Here is a 14,958-nt window from a genome sequence, read left to right on the forward strand (position 1 = left end):
AGTCCAAATTAAGTTTGAAAGACGGCAGTCAATATGATTTTAAATTTTTTTTAAAATAGGCGAAGTGGGCTGATGGATGGAAAGCAGTTTAAAGTGGTGCATTTGGAAGAGAAGTAATGATCAGTGGTTAGGATCATGCACTCAAGGAACGTGGAGGGGGAGAGAAAAATTCAGGTATAATCTGTATAAAGTGGGTGGAACCATTAAAAAACAATATTTGAACTTTCAATACAGTATGAGGCAATGATCAGTCTACATCTGCCATTCTCAACCTTCTTTTTGGCTATATTTCCCACCCCCCAGGACTCTGCTCGAAGCTTATGGGTTCCCTTTCCGGGAGAGCAGACAAGTTTTGGAATCTTCTGTACTTCTCTCCCACCGACTACATGAAGAACATTTTTTTTAAATTGTGTTACGTGAGGTGAAAAGAATGTGCCGTGGCCCCCCCCCACCCACCCCCAGGGGGTTCATCTGTGGCCCCCATTAAGAATGGGTGGTCTAAATTAAGGGAGTTCATCAATTTTAGACATAAAGAAAAACATTAAAGCCATAGGTTTGTCAGAATGAGGATGTGGATGCGGAACTTTAATTCCTCATTGTTCCTAATAATTGCAGTAAGATGTGGGGAAAAAGTGAGCTTACAGGTCAAAGATCAACCATGAATAATAGAATAGGCTAAGTAGACAATTCAGTTCCAATGTCCTTACAATTATACAGTGATTAATTTCACAACTGTTGCCAGGCCTGCACTTATTGCCGAAGCCTGTTGACTCAAACTGGTAAAACAGCATTTTGGAGTGAAAGAGTTCACTTTTCCGGTCAGTGACCCTTCATTAGAACCCCTTCTGACACTGCGTGGCTGTGTGTGTAAGTTTCAACATTCAGAGCATTTGAGAGGGACTGAATTCAAGAATTTGAGGTGTTTGGAGTTGCTGGAGAGCAACCACCTCAAATTCTCATTGCTTGGATTTAAGATTGTTAGAGCATTGTAATGGTTTGCCAAAAAAACATGCACCTTATTATAAGATTGGACAAACATTTAATCTAGGAAATATTCAAGTCCATGGGGAAATAGCTGCCTAGTTTGTATCAGATGAACCAAAAGTCAAAACGGCCATGATGGGCAAAATGCCTCTTCCAGTACTGTAATCTATGTATAAACATTCAGGTTAAAGATTTATTGTTGTTCTTTCTTGTCAGGGCTATTCTTTCATTGCTCCATCCATTCTCTTCAAACGTAATGCTGTGATGACTGATCCCATTCAACTTCATCTCGGAGTGGATCGTCCTGGTAATACTGCCATTGCACGCAGTGCTATGATGAAGGTATTTAACACCAAATATTTTGCTGCCATTGTTCTTGTGAGTTTATAATATCACCGTTTTACTGAAATAAGTTGCAGTTAAGGTGTTTCAGGACTTTGTTACACAAATGAGGGAGACACATTGATACTTCCAGCTTATGAGGCATTCTGTTTTTGTACACCGGGTCTAATGCCGTTTTCAAATTCTTCCCTTCCACCCCCATTGCCAGGATTCACCTTTTTATCAACACTATGATCTTGATCTAAAAGACAGCCCACTCGGAGAAGGAAGTTTCTCCATCTGTAGAAGGTGTCATAATAAGAAAACCGGGCAGGAGTTTGCAGTGAAAATCGTCAGTAAAAGGTAACGCAAAACCATGATGAGTTTTACCAAGTAGGAATTCTGCTTGGCCCAGGAAAATGAATCTCAGGGCTGTCTGTATGTACTCCAACAATAAATCTGAACTTCAAACTTCAATTTTGATATTTTTAGAAGATACAATTCCTCCTCGTTCAGTACCCTTTGATCCAAGTTAATTTAATTTCCAGTTTGATAATAACGTACTCTATCTTGGTTTTCAAAAAAAAATATATTTTTGACCAAAAAATACCCTAAAATGGAATTCTGTCCATTCATGCACTGCCCTCCTTTCCACTCTCTTTAACATATTGCTCTCCTCATTCCTCTTTGCAGAATGGAAGTGAACACTCAAAGAGAGATAGCAGCTCTCAAACTCTGCGAAGGACACCCGAACATTGTCAAACTGCACGATGTTTATCATGATCAGGTGCGTTGAGGGTGCTCTGTGGAAGAGCTTTCGCTAGTCGCACTCCCCTTCCCTCACCCCATAGTCCGGCATCTTCCTTTCCTTTCAGGTTTTATTCCGTTCCCTCTTGAGCACTGCAATTGTATCTCCCTTTACTCCCCACCCAGGTAGTGCATTCGAGGTGCACATGCCATACAAAAAAAATTGCTTCTGTGTCACTTTTCCCCCTGACCTTCATTCTGCGGCCCTGGTTCTTGACACTTTGGCCAAATGTGGGAAGTTTTTCTCTTTCAACTCTTTCAAGATCTTTTGTGATTTTAAGTATTTCTCTCAGCAACCCACTCTTCTCCAAGGAAATCAGTCCCCAGCTTCCCCAGTCTGAACTTCATCTGCATGGATTCAGGAAGGGCAGGTCCTGTTTGACAAATTTACCAGTGTTCTTTGATGGATGTTGTGTACTTGGTTTTCCAGAAGTTTGGTAAGATGCCACATAAAAGACATTTGGAAGATAGGATGTATGGGGGACGGGGGGTAGTAATGCATTATCATGTATGCCATTCTATAGGACAATCTCCGAAACTTAAAAATTTCACCTTAAAATCAAGGTCGTCCTATACAAAGAGTATAAAATTCTTTCCTTGATGACGAAGTTGCAAACACCGCCACCTTCTTCCTGCCAGCTCCAATGCAATCTTGCACGTCCTGTTAGTTATTTGCGAAGTCTCAGTGCTCCTCCACAGGGTCAATCCACTCAGACCAACTGCTGTTGGGCTCTTTAAACGGCCTGTTACAAAAGCTCACAGTGGATTATGTCCAAATAAAATTTAAATCTTTAAATAATCATTTGTTATTAAAATATTGTGATTTGGCATTTAATAGCATCCACTGGTCAGTTGTAAGTGCCAGATTTTTTTTTGGGGGGGGGTGGGTGGTTGGGGGGGGGATCATCTTATTCAAAGGGTATCGCTCAAAACCAGCGTTTTCAATAGAAATTCCGGAGGTTGTCCGATACAGTGGCATATGCAATAGCATGGATAGGGGATTGGTTAACCAATAGAGGATGGAGATTTGGAATAAATAGGTGTCTCTCTTGTTGGCAATTAGGATTTAGGTTGCAACAACTTGATTCACGTGTTTATTTCTTAAGCTAATAATGCACCACTGCTTTTTAACCAAAGACTTCCCATCTGGGACTGTGTTTGCTGGGAAAAGGTTGCACAATGAGTAGAGGGGATTTTTAAAAATGTTCTCAACACAAGAAAACATTATCAAGCTCTGATTTAATTCCTCTTTTGTTTCCTTCGTATCAGACAGTATTTGGCCCATTATATCTGTACTTACTCTTGAAAAATCTGTTCACTTTGCTTCTTTCCCAGTGCCAATTGACATAGGAATGGATTAAGTACAATTAATGTAAATGGTGATTGATGATCAGCTCAGACTCTGTGGGCTGAAGGACCTATCTCTGTGACTTTCAAATGCAAATTTTTAAGAGTATTCTTTGGAAATCAGGCAGTGAATCTGTCGTCACCTCCCTTTCTGGCAAAGCATTTCGAATTGGAGCAACTCAACGTGCAAGAAAACTGGTCCTCATGTCATTTTTTTAACTAATGATCTTACTATTTCTTTGGCCTGTTGAAGGCCTCTATTGTTCAGAATGTCTCAATCTAATCTTAGTTTCCACTGTTGTAAGTTCTCTTTCAAGTCTCTCCACCATCTGCCCATTCATTTTTCTCTCATCCTGTGATTTGATCAAAAAGCCAAACTTCGAAAGCAATGCCCATGAAATGGGGAACAGTAACTTCAGTGAGTTGCTGGCATCAGACTGAGAGCTGGCTTTCAATGCATTTACGTGATAGACTCGATTTACATATTAATATTTATGAAAGATGTGAATATTGTGGCACGTAAAAGTGAAAAAGAAACAAAATCTTCATATTTCCAGTGTAAATTAATAATAATCTGCATCATTTAATGAAAATGGCTTAAATGTTTTTACTAACTATTGTCTGGATTAGAACATATATAGCACAGGAAAAGGCCCTTTCAGACCACTGAATTAAAATGCTGCCTAAATGAAACTAAAACATTTCTGTTGGCATATGTCATGACACATTTAGCATAGCAGTTAGCGCGATGCCATTATAGCGCCAGTGACACAGGTTTGAATTTGCCACTATCCGTAAGGTATGTTCACCCGTGACCCATGAGCTTTCTCCAGGTGCTCAGGTTTCCTCCCACACGTTCATTGGGGGTAATTGAGCGTCAGGGAGTGTCTTCTACCCTCTGTATCATTAATGTAAAAAAGGTTGCATACCCCTCTACTCCCTGAATATTCCCATGTCTACCCATAAGTCTCTTAAATGCTACTATTGTATCTGCTTCCATTATTAATCCTGGCAGTCTGTTCCAGTCACCCACCACTCACTGTGGGGCTTTTTTTAAAATTTAACCTTCCAATGTGGCATTTTACCTGGGGAAGAAGATTCTGACTTTCCACCCCAGCATTTCCCAAACTGGGTTTCTGTAGAAACCAGGGATTCCGCCGAAAGTAGTAGGAGCTCTGCGGAAGAATTGACAATCTGCGTGGGTGAAGCCGGTGACTGTGGGCCAAAGTTAGAGCCGTGCTGTTGCCGGTGTGACACATGCGGTGGTTTCTGGGAGCTGGCGTCAGCATGAAGATTTGCAGCGTGTGCGAGGAGGGGGCTCCAAAATACCAGTGTCCACCCTGTCACCTGGTAAATGAATTACGGGAGGGGTGTCCGGCTGTCAGTGTCTAATGTGGCAGGGCGGCGTGGGCCGCGGTGGGGAGCTTGGGGTTGCCTGGGCTGCAGCAGGGGGCAAGGTGCAGTGGGGGTGTCCTTGGCAGCGGAGGAGGAGCAGCTGAGCAGCCTGGGCCGTGGCGGGGACCAAGGGGTGACAAGTGTAGCCAGGCCGATAGTGGGTTGTGAGGGGCGCTTGGGTAGCCTGGTCCTGTGGTGGGGAGCGAGGGGCACCGGGGGTAGCCAGGGGCGCCAGGTTTAGCCTGGCCTGTGGTGGGGGGCAGTGGCGGGGAGTGTGGGGTGCCAAGGGTAGCCCGGGCCCATGAGGGCCACAGTGGGGAGTGAGTGACAGGGGGGGGTGTCCTGGGCTGCAGCGGGGATCATGGGGCAGTGGGGATAGTCAGGCCTGTGGCAGGGAACAGGGGGCATTAGGGATAGTCTGGACCCATGATGGGGCAAGTTCAGTTGGGGGGGGCCTAGCTAAAGCTCAGCCTAGGGCCCAGATGTAAGTTAATCCACTACTAGTGAGTTTATTTACTTTCCTATTATGCTTGTGTATACACCAGGCCTTTTAAAGTGTAATTGACGACTGGGGTTCCCAAAAGGGTTCCATGAGCTAAAAGGTTTAAGAAGCCCTGGCCTACCCTATCGATGCCATTTAATCTTACGAACGTTTGTCAGGACTCCCCTCATCTTCCATTGCTCCAGAGAAAACAACTCAAGTATATCTAATCTCTTCCCATAACTAATACCATCTAATCAAATCAATATCCTGATAAATCTCCATACACTTTGCAAAGACTCCACATCCTTCCTGTGAATTGTACACGGTAAACAAATTCCTTTTTCACTAATTTTCCTGCATTTTCTCCTCAGCTGCACACGTTTTTGGTGATGGACCTGCTGAAAGGGGGAGAGTTGCTGGAGCGAATCAGGAAGAAGAAATACTTCAGTGAGACAGAAGCCAGTTACATCATGCGCAAACTGGTCTCTGCTGTCAGTCACATGCATGACGTGGGAGTTGTCCACAGGGACTTGAAACCTGAGGTAATGAATATGTGGAAAAAGCTATTTGAAAGGGAATGAGGAACTAGCATTGGGAATTTCCCCTCTACTGTACCCTCCTTTGTGTTCCCAACTCAGCCTTCTCCCATCAATGGGTAATTTCCCCTCAACTGTACCCTCCTTTGTGTTCCCAACTCAGCCTTCTCCCATCAATGGGTAATTTCCCCTCTACTGTACCCTCCTTTGTGTTCCCAACTCAGCCTTCTCCCATCAATGGGTAATTTCCCCTCTACTGTACCCTCCTTTGTGTTCCCAACTCAGCCTTCTCCCATCAATGGGTAATTTCCCCTCTACTGTACCCTCCTTTGTGTTCCCAACTCAGCCTTCTCCCATCAATGGGTAATTTCCCCTCTACTGTACCCTCCTTTGTGTTCCCAACTCAGCCTTCTCCCATCAATGGGTAATTTCCCCTCTACTGTACCCTCCTTTGTGTTCCCAACTCAGCCTTCTCCCATCAATGGGTAATTTCCCCTCTACTGTACCCTCCTTTGTGTTCCCAACTCAGCCTTCTCCCATCAATGGGTAATTTCCCCTCTACTGTACCCTCCTTTGTGTTCCCAACTCAGCCTTCTCCCATCAATGGGTAATTTCCCCTCTACTGTACCCTCCTTTGTGTTCCCAACTCAGCCTTCTCCCATCAATGGGTAATTTCCCCTCTACTGTACCCTCCTTTGTGTTCCCAACTCAGCCTTCTCCCATCAATGGGTAATTTCCCCTCTACTGTACCCTCCTTTGTGTTCCCAACTCAGCCTTCTCCCATCAATGGGTAATTTTCCCTCTATTGTACCCTCCTTTGTGTTCGCAACTCAACCTTCTCCCATCAATGGGCAATTTTCCCTCTATTGTACCCTCCTTTGTGTTCCCAACTCAGCTTTCTCCCATCAATGGGTAATTTCCCCTCTACTGTACCCTCCTTTGTGTTCCCAACTCAGCCTTCTCCCATCAATGGGTAATTTTCCATCTACTGTACCCTCCTTTGTGTTCCCAACTCAGCCTTCTCCCATCAATGGGTAATTTCCCCTCTACTGTACCCTCCTTTGTGTTCCCAACTCAGCCTTCTTCCATCAATGGGTAATTTTCCCTCTATTGTACCCTCCTTTGTGTTCTCAACTCAACCTTCTCCCATCAATGGGTAATTTTCCCTCTACTGTACCCTCCTTTGTGTTCCCAACTCAGCCTTCTCCCATCAATGGGTAATTTTCCCTCTACTGTACCTTCCTTTGTGTTCCCAACTCAGCCTTCTCCCATCAATGGGTAATTTCCCCTCTACTGTACCCTCCTTTGTGTTCCCAACTCAGCCTTCTCCCATCAATGGGTAATTTCCCCTCTACTGTACCCTCCTTTGTGTTCCCAACTCAGCCTTCTCCCATCAATGGGTAATTTTCCCTCTATTGTACCCTCCTTTGTGTTCGCAACTCAACCTTCTCCCATCAATGGGTAATTTTCCCTCTATTGAACCCTCCTTTGTGTTCCCAACTCAGCTTTCTCCCATCAATGGGTAATTTCCCCTCTACTGTACCCTCCTTTGTGTTCCCAACTCAGCCTTCTCCCATCAATGGGTAATTTCCCCTCTACTGCACCCTCCTTTGTGTTCCCAACTCAGCCTTCTCCCTTCAATGGGTAATTTCCCCTCTACTGTACCCTCCTTTGTGTTCCCAACTCAGCCTTCTCCCATCAATGGGTAATTTCCCCTCTACTGTACCCTCCTTTGTGCTCCCAACTCAGCCTTCTCCCATCAATGGGTAATTTCCCCTCTACTGTACCCTCCTTTGTGTTCCCAACTCAGCCTTCTCCCATCAATGGGTAATTTCCCCTCTACTGTACCCTCCTTTGTGTTCCCAACTCAGCCTTCTCCTATCAATGGGTAATTTCCCCTCTACTGTACCCTCCTTTGTGTTCCCAACTCAGCCTTCTCCCATCAATGGGTAATTTCCCCTCTACTGTACCCTCCTTTGTGTTCCCAACTCAGCCTTCTCCCATCAATGGGTAATTTCCCCTCTACTGTACCCTCCTTTGTGTTCCCAACTCAGCCTTCTCCCATCAATGGGTAATTTCCCCTCTACTGTACCCTCCTTTGTGTTCCCAACTCAGCCTTCTCCCATCAATGGGTAATTTCCCCTCTACTGTACCCTCCTTTGTGTTCCCAACTCAGCCTTCTCCCATCAATGGGTAATTTCCCCTCTACTGTACCCTCCTTTGTGTTCCCAACTCAGCCTTCTCCCATCAATGGGTAATTTCGCCTCTACTGTACCCTCCTTTGTGTTCCCAACTCAGCCTTCTCCCATCAATGGGTAATTTCCCCTCTACTGTACCCTCCTTTGTGTTCCCAACTCAGCCTTCTCCCATCAATGGGTAATTTCCCCTCTACTGTACCCTCCTATGTGTTCCCAACTCAGCCTTCTCCCATCAATGGGTAATTTTCCCTCTATTGTACCCTCCTTTGTGTTCGCAACTCAACCTTCTCCCATCAATGGGTAATTTTCCCTCTATTGTACCCTCCTTTGTGTTCCCAACTCAGCTTTCTCCCATCAATGGGTAATTTCCCCTCTACTGTACCCTCCATTGTGTTCCCAACTCTGCCTTCTCCCATCAATGGGTAATTTCCCCTCTACTGTACCCTCCTTTGTGTTCCCAACTCAGCCTTCTCCCATCAATGGGTAATTTTCCCTCTATTGTTCCCTCCTTTGTGTTCGCAACTCAACCTTCTCCCATCAATGGGTAATTTTCCTTCTATTGTACCCTCCTTTGTGTTCCCAACTCAGCTTTCTCCCATCAATGGGTAATTTCCCCTCTACTGTACCCTCCTTTGTGTTCCCAACTCAGCCTTCTCCCATCAATGGGTAATTTTCCCTCTACTGTACCCTCCTTTGTGTTCCCAACTCAGCCTTCTCCCATCAATGGGTAATTTCCCCTCTACTGTACCCTCCTTTGTGTTCCCAACTCAGCCTTCTCCCATCAATGGGTAATTTCCCCTCTACTGTACCCTCCTTTGTGTTCCCAACTCAGCTTCCTCCCATCAATGGTTAATTTCCCCTCTACTGTACCGTCCTTTGTGTTCCCAACTCAGCCTTCTCCCAACAATGGGTAATTTTCCCTCTACTGTACCCTCCTTTGTGTTCCCAACTCAGCCTTCACCCATCAATGGGTAATTTCCCCTCTACTGTACCCTCCTTTGTGTTCCCAACTCAGCCTTCTCCCATCAATGGGTAATTTCCCCTCTACTGTACCCTCCTTTGTGTTCCCAACTCAGCCTTCTCCCATCAATGGGTAATTTTCCCTCTATTGTACCCTCCTTTGTGTTCGCAACTCAACCTTCTCCCATCAATGGGTAATTTTCCCTCTATTGTACCCTCCTTTGTGTTCCCAACTCAGCTCTCTCCCATCAATGGGTAATTTCCCCTCTACTGTACCCTCCTTTGTGTTCCCAACTCAGCCTTCTCCCATCAATGGGTAATTTCCCCTCTACTGTACCCTCCTTTGTGTTCCCAACTCAGCCTTCTCCCATCAATGGGTAATTTCCCCTCTACTGTACCCTCCTTTGTGTTCCCAACTCAACCTTCTCCCATCAATGGGTAATTTTCCCTCTACTGTACCCTCCTTTGTGTTCCCAACTCAGCCTTCTCCCATCAACGGGTAATTTCCCCTCTACTGTACCCTCCTTTGTGTTCCCAACTCAGCCTTCTCCCATCAATGGGTAATTTCCCCTCTACTGTATCCTCCTTTGTGTTCCCAACTCAGCCTTCTCCCATCAATGGGTAATTTCCCCTCTACTGTACCCTCCTTTGTGTTCGCAACTCAACCTTCTCCCATCAATGGGTAATTTCCCCTCTACTGTACCCTCCTTTGTGTTCCCAACTCAGCCTTCTCCCATCAATGGGTAATTTCCCCTCTACTGTACCCTCCTTTGTGTTCCCAACTCAGCCTTCTCCCATCAATGGGTAATTTTCCCTCTAATGTACCCTCCTTTGTGTTCCCAACTCAGCCTTCTCCCATCAATGGGTAATTTCCCCTCTACTGTACCCTCCTTTGTGTTCCCAACTCAGCCTTCTCCATTCAATGCCTTTCACTCGAATCAGGTTGACCTGTTGCAGAATTTCTGTACATAGCTAAAATATTTGACAAATTGAATGCATCATCATTTCATAAAAATAATTAATGAATCCATTTCTCTTTCTTGAATAAGTTACTATCATCCTTCAAATTAACAATACTTAGTTTATACCCAGCTGCTTCAAGCACTTATTACCATGAGGATTGTTAATTTTGGACCGACGTTCCAAATCTACTGCAGAGAATTTGTTTGTGGTGTTTATCTGTGCAGGACAGACATGCAGTGTTCAGCAAAAAATTTAATGATCCTAAACAAGAAAGTCTGCAGATGTTGGGATTGTGCAGTACACAGACGTGCTGGAGAAACACTAGTGAATGCTGCGTGACCTGCTGAGTTTCTCCTACACGTTTGTGAATTGCAGTTTTAATGATGCCATTATGCTTAATGTTATTTCCCATGTTTTTTTTCTTGTTATTTTCCCCACCAATGTGTTTTAGTGTCAGCAGGAGTTTCCTTCCTTGTTCTCTCCACTCAAGACCCACTCCCATTGCATTGGCCCTTCTGTGCATTGAAATTTTAAATTTAGACATACAGCCCGGTAACAGGCCATTTCAGCCTACGATTCCATGCCGCCCAATTTACATCCTATTAACCTACACCCCCGATACGTTTCGAACAGTGGGAGGAAACCAGAGCCACCGGGAAAACCCACACAGACATGGGGAGAACGTACAAACTCTTTACAGACAGCGACGGGTTTGAACCCTGGTCCCGATCGCTGGTGCTGTGAAGGCGTTGCTCTAACCACTACGCCAACCGAGGCTCCTCCTCTGTACACTTATCCCTCATCTTGTCAAATGCTCCGGTGCATATTAATTTTAAATCTCTTCCTAAACCCTTAGACCTTCTGAAACTTGTTTTTCCTTACAACCATCTCAAAATGTTCCCCTTCTGCAATATGTTCACCACCTCTCTCTTTCTCTCAACCGTACCACACTGTGGTACGGTTGCTGCAGAGAAATGGATTGGAGATCAATCCATAGGACCATAAGAGTACAGAAGGGATCACTGGTGTCTCACCACACCATCAAAGTGAACTACTGGGATCATTGTCTGAACAGGACACGCAAAATCATTGAGGACCCCTTCCACCCTGCACACAGCATCTTTCACCTGCTCCTGTCAGGGAAGAGATCCAGGAATATCAGGGCCAACACCCCACACTAAGAAACAGCTTCTTCCTTCGGGCAGTGAGAATGCTGAACAACCAAAGGAGCTGCTCACACTGACCCTCCGAGACTCTCCAATTCATGAAACGATATTTATTAATTTATTTGTATATGTGAAAACTTGTCCTGCACATGTATTGTTTGTCTGTATGTGTGTTGTGTCTGGTTGTGTGTCTGTGTGTTTTGCCCGGAGAACGTGGTTTCATCGGGTTGTACTTGTATACCACATGACAATAAACTTGACTTTATATTGGGCTTTGCACTATTGTGCCAGACCCTGGCATACGATTGGGCAGTGCAGTTGGCGTCACAGTTAGCGCAAAGCATTTAAAGTGCCGACGATTGGAGCTGGACCGAGGTTCGAATCCTGCACTGTCTGTAAGGAGTTTGTACATTCTCCTGGGTCTGAGTGGGATTTTTCTGGGGGCTCTGGTTTCCTCCCACCATTCAAAACATACCAGGGGGTGTAGGTTAATTGGGTATAAATTGGGCTGCATGCTGCATGTCTAAATTTAAAATTTAATTTAAAAATACCTTGCCCTCCACTAGAAAAATCCAGGAACAAATCCCTCCCCGCCCCCTAGTATAGTGTGGAGAGAATGTCTGTGAGGGCCAATATTGGGCAGAGAGTGCCATTGAACATTGGCATAGAGAAATCCCTGGCTGTGAAGAGTCATTCAGACAAACTGAGGAGGAGAGGGAGGAGCTGCCATCACATCCAACAGGAGGTGATGAGGGAAATCTGGGTGGTCCATGTACAAATGAAACAGGTGGTGTCATTCCCAGGGTGGTAAGGGAAATGCAATTATTCTGCAAATTCAGGCTCTGGGGTGTCCTATTTTCCACTTGTCAACTTTATCAGCAACTTTACACTCAAAGAAAACATTTAAAAACTTGACAAACAGCAGCCTTATTTTCTCGCTACAGTAGAATCTATTATTTTACGCCATTCAGCCACTGTCTGGGCTCTGAAAGCACCAAGTGCTCTGTTATTTTTACTCTCTTAATTCATCTTTAATGAATCATATCTGTTTTATGAATCACGTCTTTTATGAATCACATCTGTGTAGCCTTTGCATATATCTAGATGCTGCTCATTACATGTCTTAATCCTGGATAAAATTTAGTGCTTCTAGTGCACAGCCAGCCTAAAGTCTCCTGCAATAAACTGCTATTGCGTGCTTGTACGCCAGTCCCTTAACCAGCAGTTAAAAGAGGCAAAAATTGATTGTGTGGTGGGTTCTTTGTCATTGCAACAGCCTGAGAACCATTAAATTTATTAATGGTGCAGGAGTTCACACTTTGTCCCTGTAAGGATTCTATCGTTTTCTCGCAATTCCTCCATCTCCGTTGAATCTGCTCCCAGGACAAGGTCTTCCATGTGATATCATCGAGATGTGCTCCTTCTTCAAAAAATGTGGCTTCTGCTCTACCACCATCATCTTGTCCCTCACCCATATATCCTTCATTGCCCACGCATCTACCCTGGCCCTCTCCTCCCCTAGACAGAACAAGGACAGGATTCCCCTTGTCCTCCCCTACTGCCCCACCAGCCTTCACAACCAACAAATCATCCTATGCAATTTCCGCCACCTACAACGTGAACGCACCACCAGGCAGTTCTTCCCCTCTCTGCCTTCCACAGAGACTGATCCCTCTGTGACTCACTCATCCACCCCTCCCTTCCCAGCAATTGCCCCCTTGGTAGCTACCCCTTTGACCACAGGAAGTGCTACCCTTGCACCCACACCTCCTCCCTCACCACCATTTGGAGCCTCAAACGGTCCTTCCAAGTGAAGCAACACTTCATTTGTGAATCTGCAGAGGCCATCTGGACTAACGAGGGATGTGTGGGTCCAGGATAGGTTGTCCTTTAGATGAATGTCTGGGAACTTTGTCCTCCCCATTCTCTCCATGATGGAGCTATTTTGTCCTCCTGGAGTCCTCCTGGAGTTCATGATCATCTCTTCTGATTTATCCACGTTGTGGATCAAATTGTTGCTCTTGCACCACTGTACAAACCTTTCAACCTCCTCTCTGTGAGCCAACTCATCATTGTTGTTGATGAGGTCAACTGCCATCCGCCAACTTGATTCTTTTGGAGCTGAAGCTGACAGTACAATCACGAGTCAGTAGTGTCAACGGTAGCAGGGCCGAGCACGCAGCCAGTCCTCAGTGAGGTTGAGGCTTGAGGTTTTGTTGCCCACTCAGACGGACTATAGTCTTTCAATCAAGAAATTTAGGATCCAGTTGCTGCAGAGAAGCCGAACGAGACCATTTGAGGATAGTTTATCCTCCAGCCTCTGAGGTATGTTTGTGTCAATGAACATCAGCCTGGCATGAGGCATTGTACTCTCGGTGGGTCAGGATTGAATGGAAGGTCAAGGCTATTTCATCATCTGAAGAACAGTTTGAACAATAGACAAACTGGAATGTCACTTGTAGGTGCACTTTGATACGTTCCATTACCAGTTGCTCAAAGAGGAACTGGTAATGGATCATGGAGGTCAGTGCCACTGAATGGTAGTCATTTAATCCAGCTACCATCGTGCAGAATTCTTTATGTGGCAAAGATATGTCACCAACATTTCGGACCTGAGCCCTTCATCAAATTGAGGTAAGAGTTAAAATAGTGGAGGTATTGGCCATATTCTTCCCAATCTTCTTGGGTAGACAAGACAGCAAATGCTTACATTTTGTTCATAAAAGGACAAAGATAAACTCAACAAGAAGGTTTCTCTTTATAAAGCTCAATGAAATTTCCCACATATTGTTTGTGCCAAAAAAAACAGTCCAAGTCGAGGGAGTCCCTTCCAGAAACAACAACAACCCTCTCAACATCCTGATCACTCTCCTCTGGACACTCTCTGATGCTGTTCGCTGTATTTCAATCATGTGGTGTTTCAAGCAGGGGGTTTCCCACCCTTCTGTGCATCTCAGCTTTAAATAGCCACCTTCCTAATTTTGTAGCTTTGAAAGTAGATCATCCTATTAGTGGAACTAATTCGACATTTAGCCTGTCTTATTACTTAAAGGTCTTATGTATTTCAGTGAGATCACCCCTCATTTGACAAAGCAGATTTGAACATTGGTTTCACTGTGTGTTACCGGAATTGAATATTGAAGGATTAAATGCACGAGTCTCGGGAAGATGCTCAGGATTGGTGTGACAGGATGGCCTCTTGTTATGATTTTTGTAGAAACACAGAGATTCTGGAGGAGCTCTGCCACCCTTGCAGTGTCCATAGAAGGTAAAGAGATATTACATTTCAGTCGTGAGCCCTTCCTCAAGGTATGAGTGAAAAAGAGACAAGCGTCTGGATTCAAAGGCTGGGGACGAAAAGAAAGAATGAGAAGGGGAGAGGTCCAAACCAAAAGACAAAAGATGTTAATTGGATATTATAAGAGGACAGGAGAGAGGAAAGATCAGAATTGATTTTGGCTCTGTCAAAAGAAACAGCTTGAAGAGAAGGGACATGGGGAAGGGGGCGTCTAATGGAAACTGGAGGTCAATGCTAATGCCATCCAGTTGGAGGGTGCCCAGGCAGAAGATGAGCTGTTGTTCCTCCAATTTGCAGGTGGTCTCGATTTGCTAGTGCAGAAAACCATGCTCAGACATGTCAGCAAGGTCATGAGGCAGGGAATTGAAATGGGTGGTAACTGGGAGAACCACGCTATTGTGGCGACAGAGCCGAGGTGCTCAATGAAGTGATTTCCCCCAATCTGCATCCAGTCTCTCCAATGTTGAGAAGACCACAATGGGAGCACCGGATGCAGTAG

At 45.0% G+C, this 14,958-nt stretch overlaps 1 protein-coding gene across 2 annotated transcripts in view; it reads left to right on the forward strand.

Annotated features, from left to right (window-relative positions):
• The window catches only part of rps6ka5 (ribosomal protein S6 kinase, polypeptide 5), a 265,478-nt gene that overhangs the window by 212,973 nt on the left and 37,547 nt on the right, over window positions 1-14,958 (forward strand). For both annotated transcript variants that reach the window (XM_069915896.1, XM_069915897.1), the window contains exons 10-13: window positions 1,201-1,326; window positions 1,535-1,668; window positions 1,999-2,092; window positions 5,710-5,880. In XM_069915896.1, the coding sequence (XP_069771997.1) occupies window positions 1,201-1,326; window positions 1,535-1,668; window positions 1,999-2,092; window positions 5,710-5,880 (525 nt within the window). The remainder of the gene's footprint in view (window positions 1-1,200; window positions 1,327-1,534; window positions 1,669-1,998; window positions 2,093-5,709; window positions 5,881-14,958) is intronic.

Source organism: Narcine bancroftii, chromosome 2 (assembly GCF_036971445.1).
Source record: "Narcine bancroftii isolate sNarBan1 chromosome 2, sNarBan1.hap1, whole genome shotgun sequence".
In the NCBI taxonomy this organism is placed as follows: Eukaryota; Metazoa; Chordata; class Chondrichthyes; order Torpediniformes; family Narcinidae; genus Narcine; species Narcine bancroftii.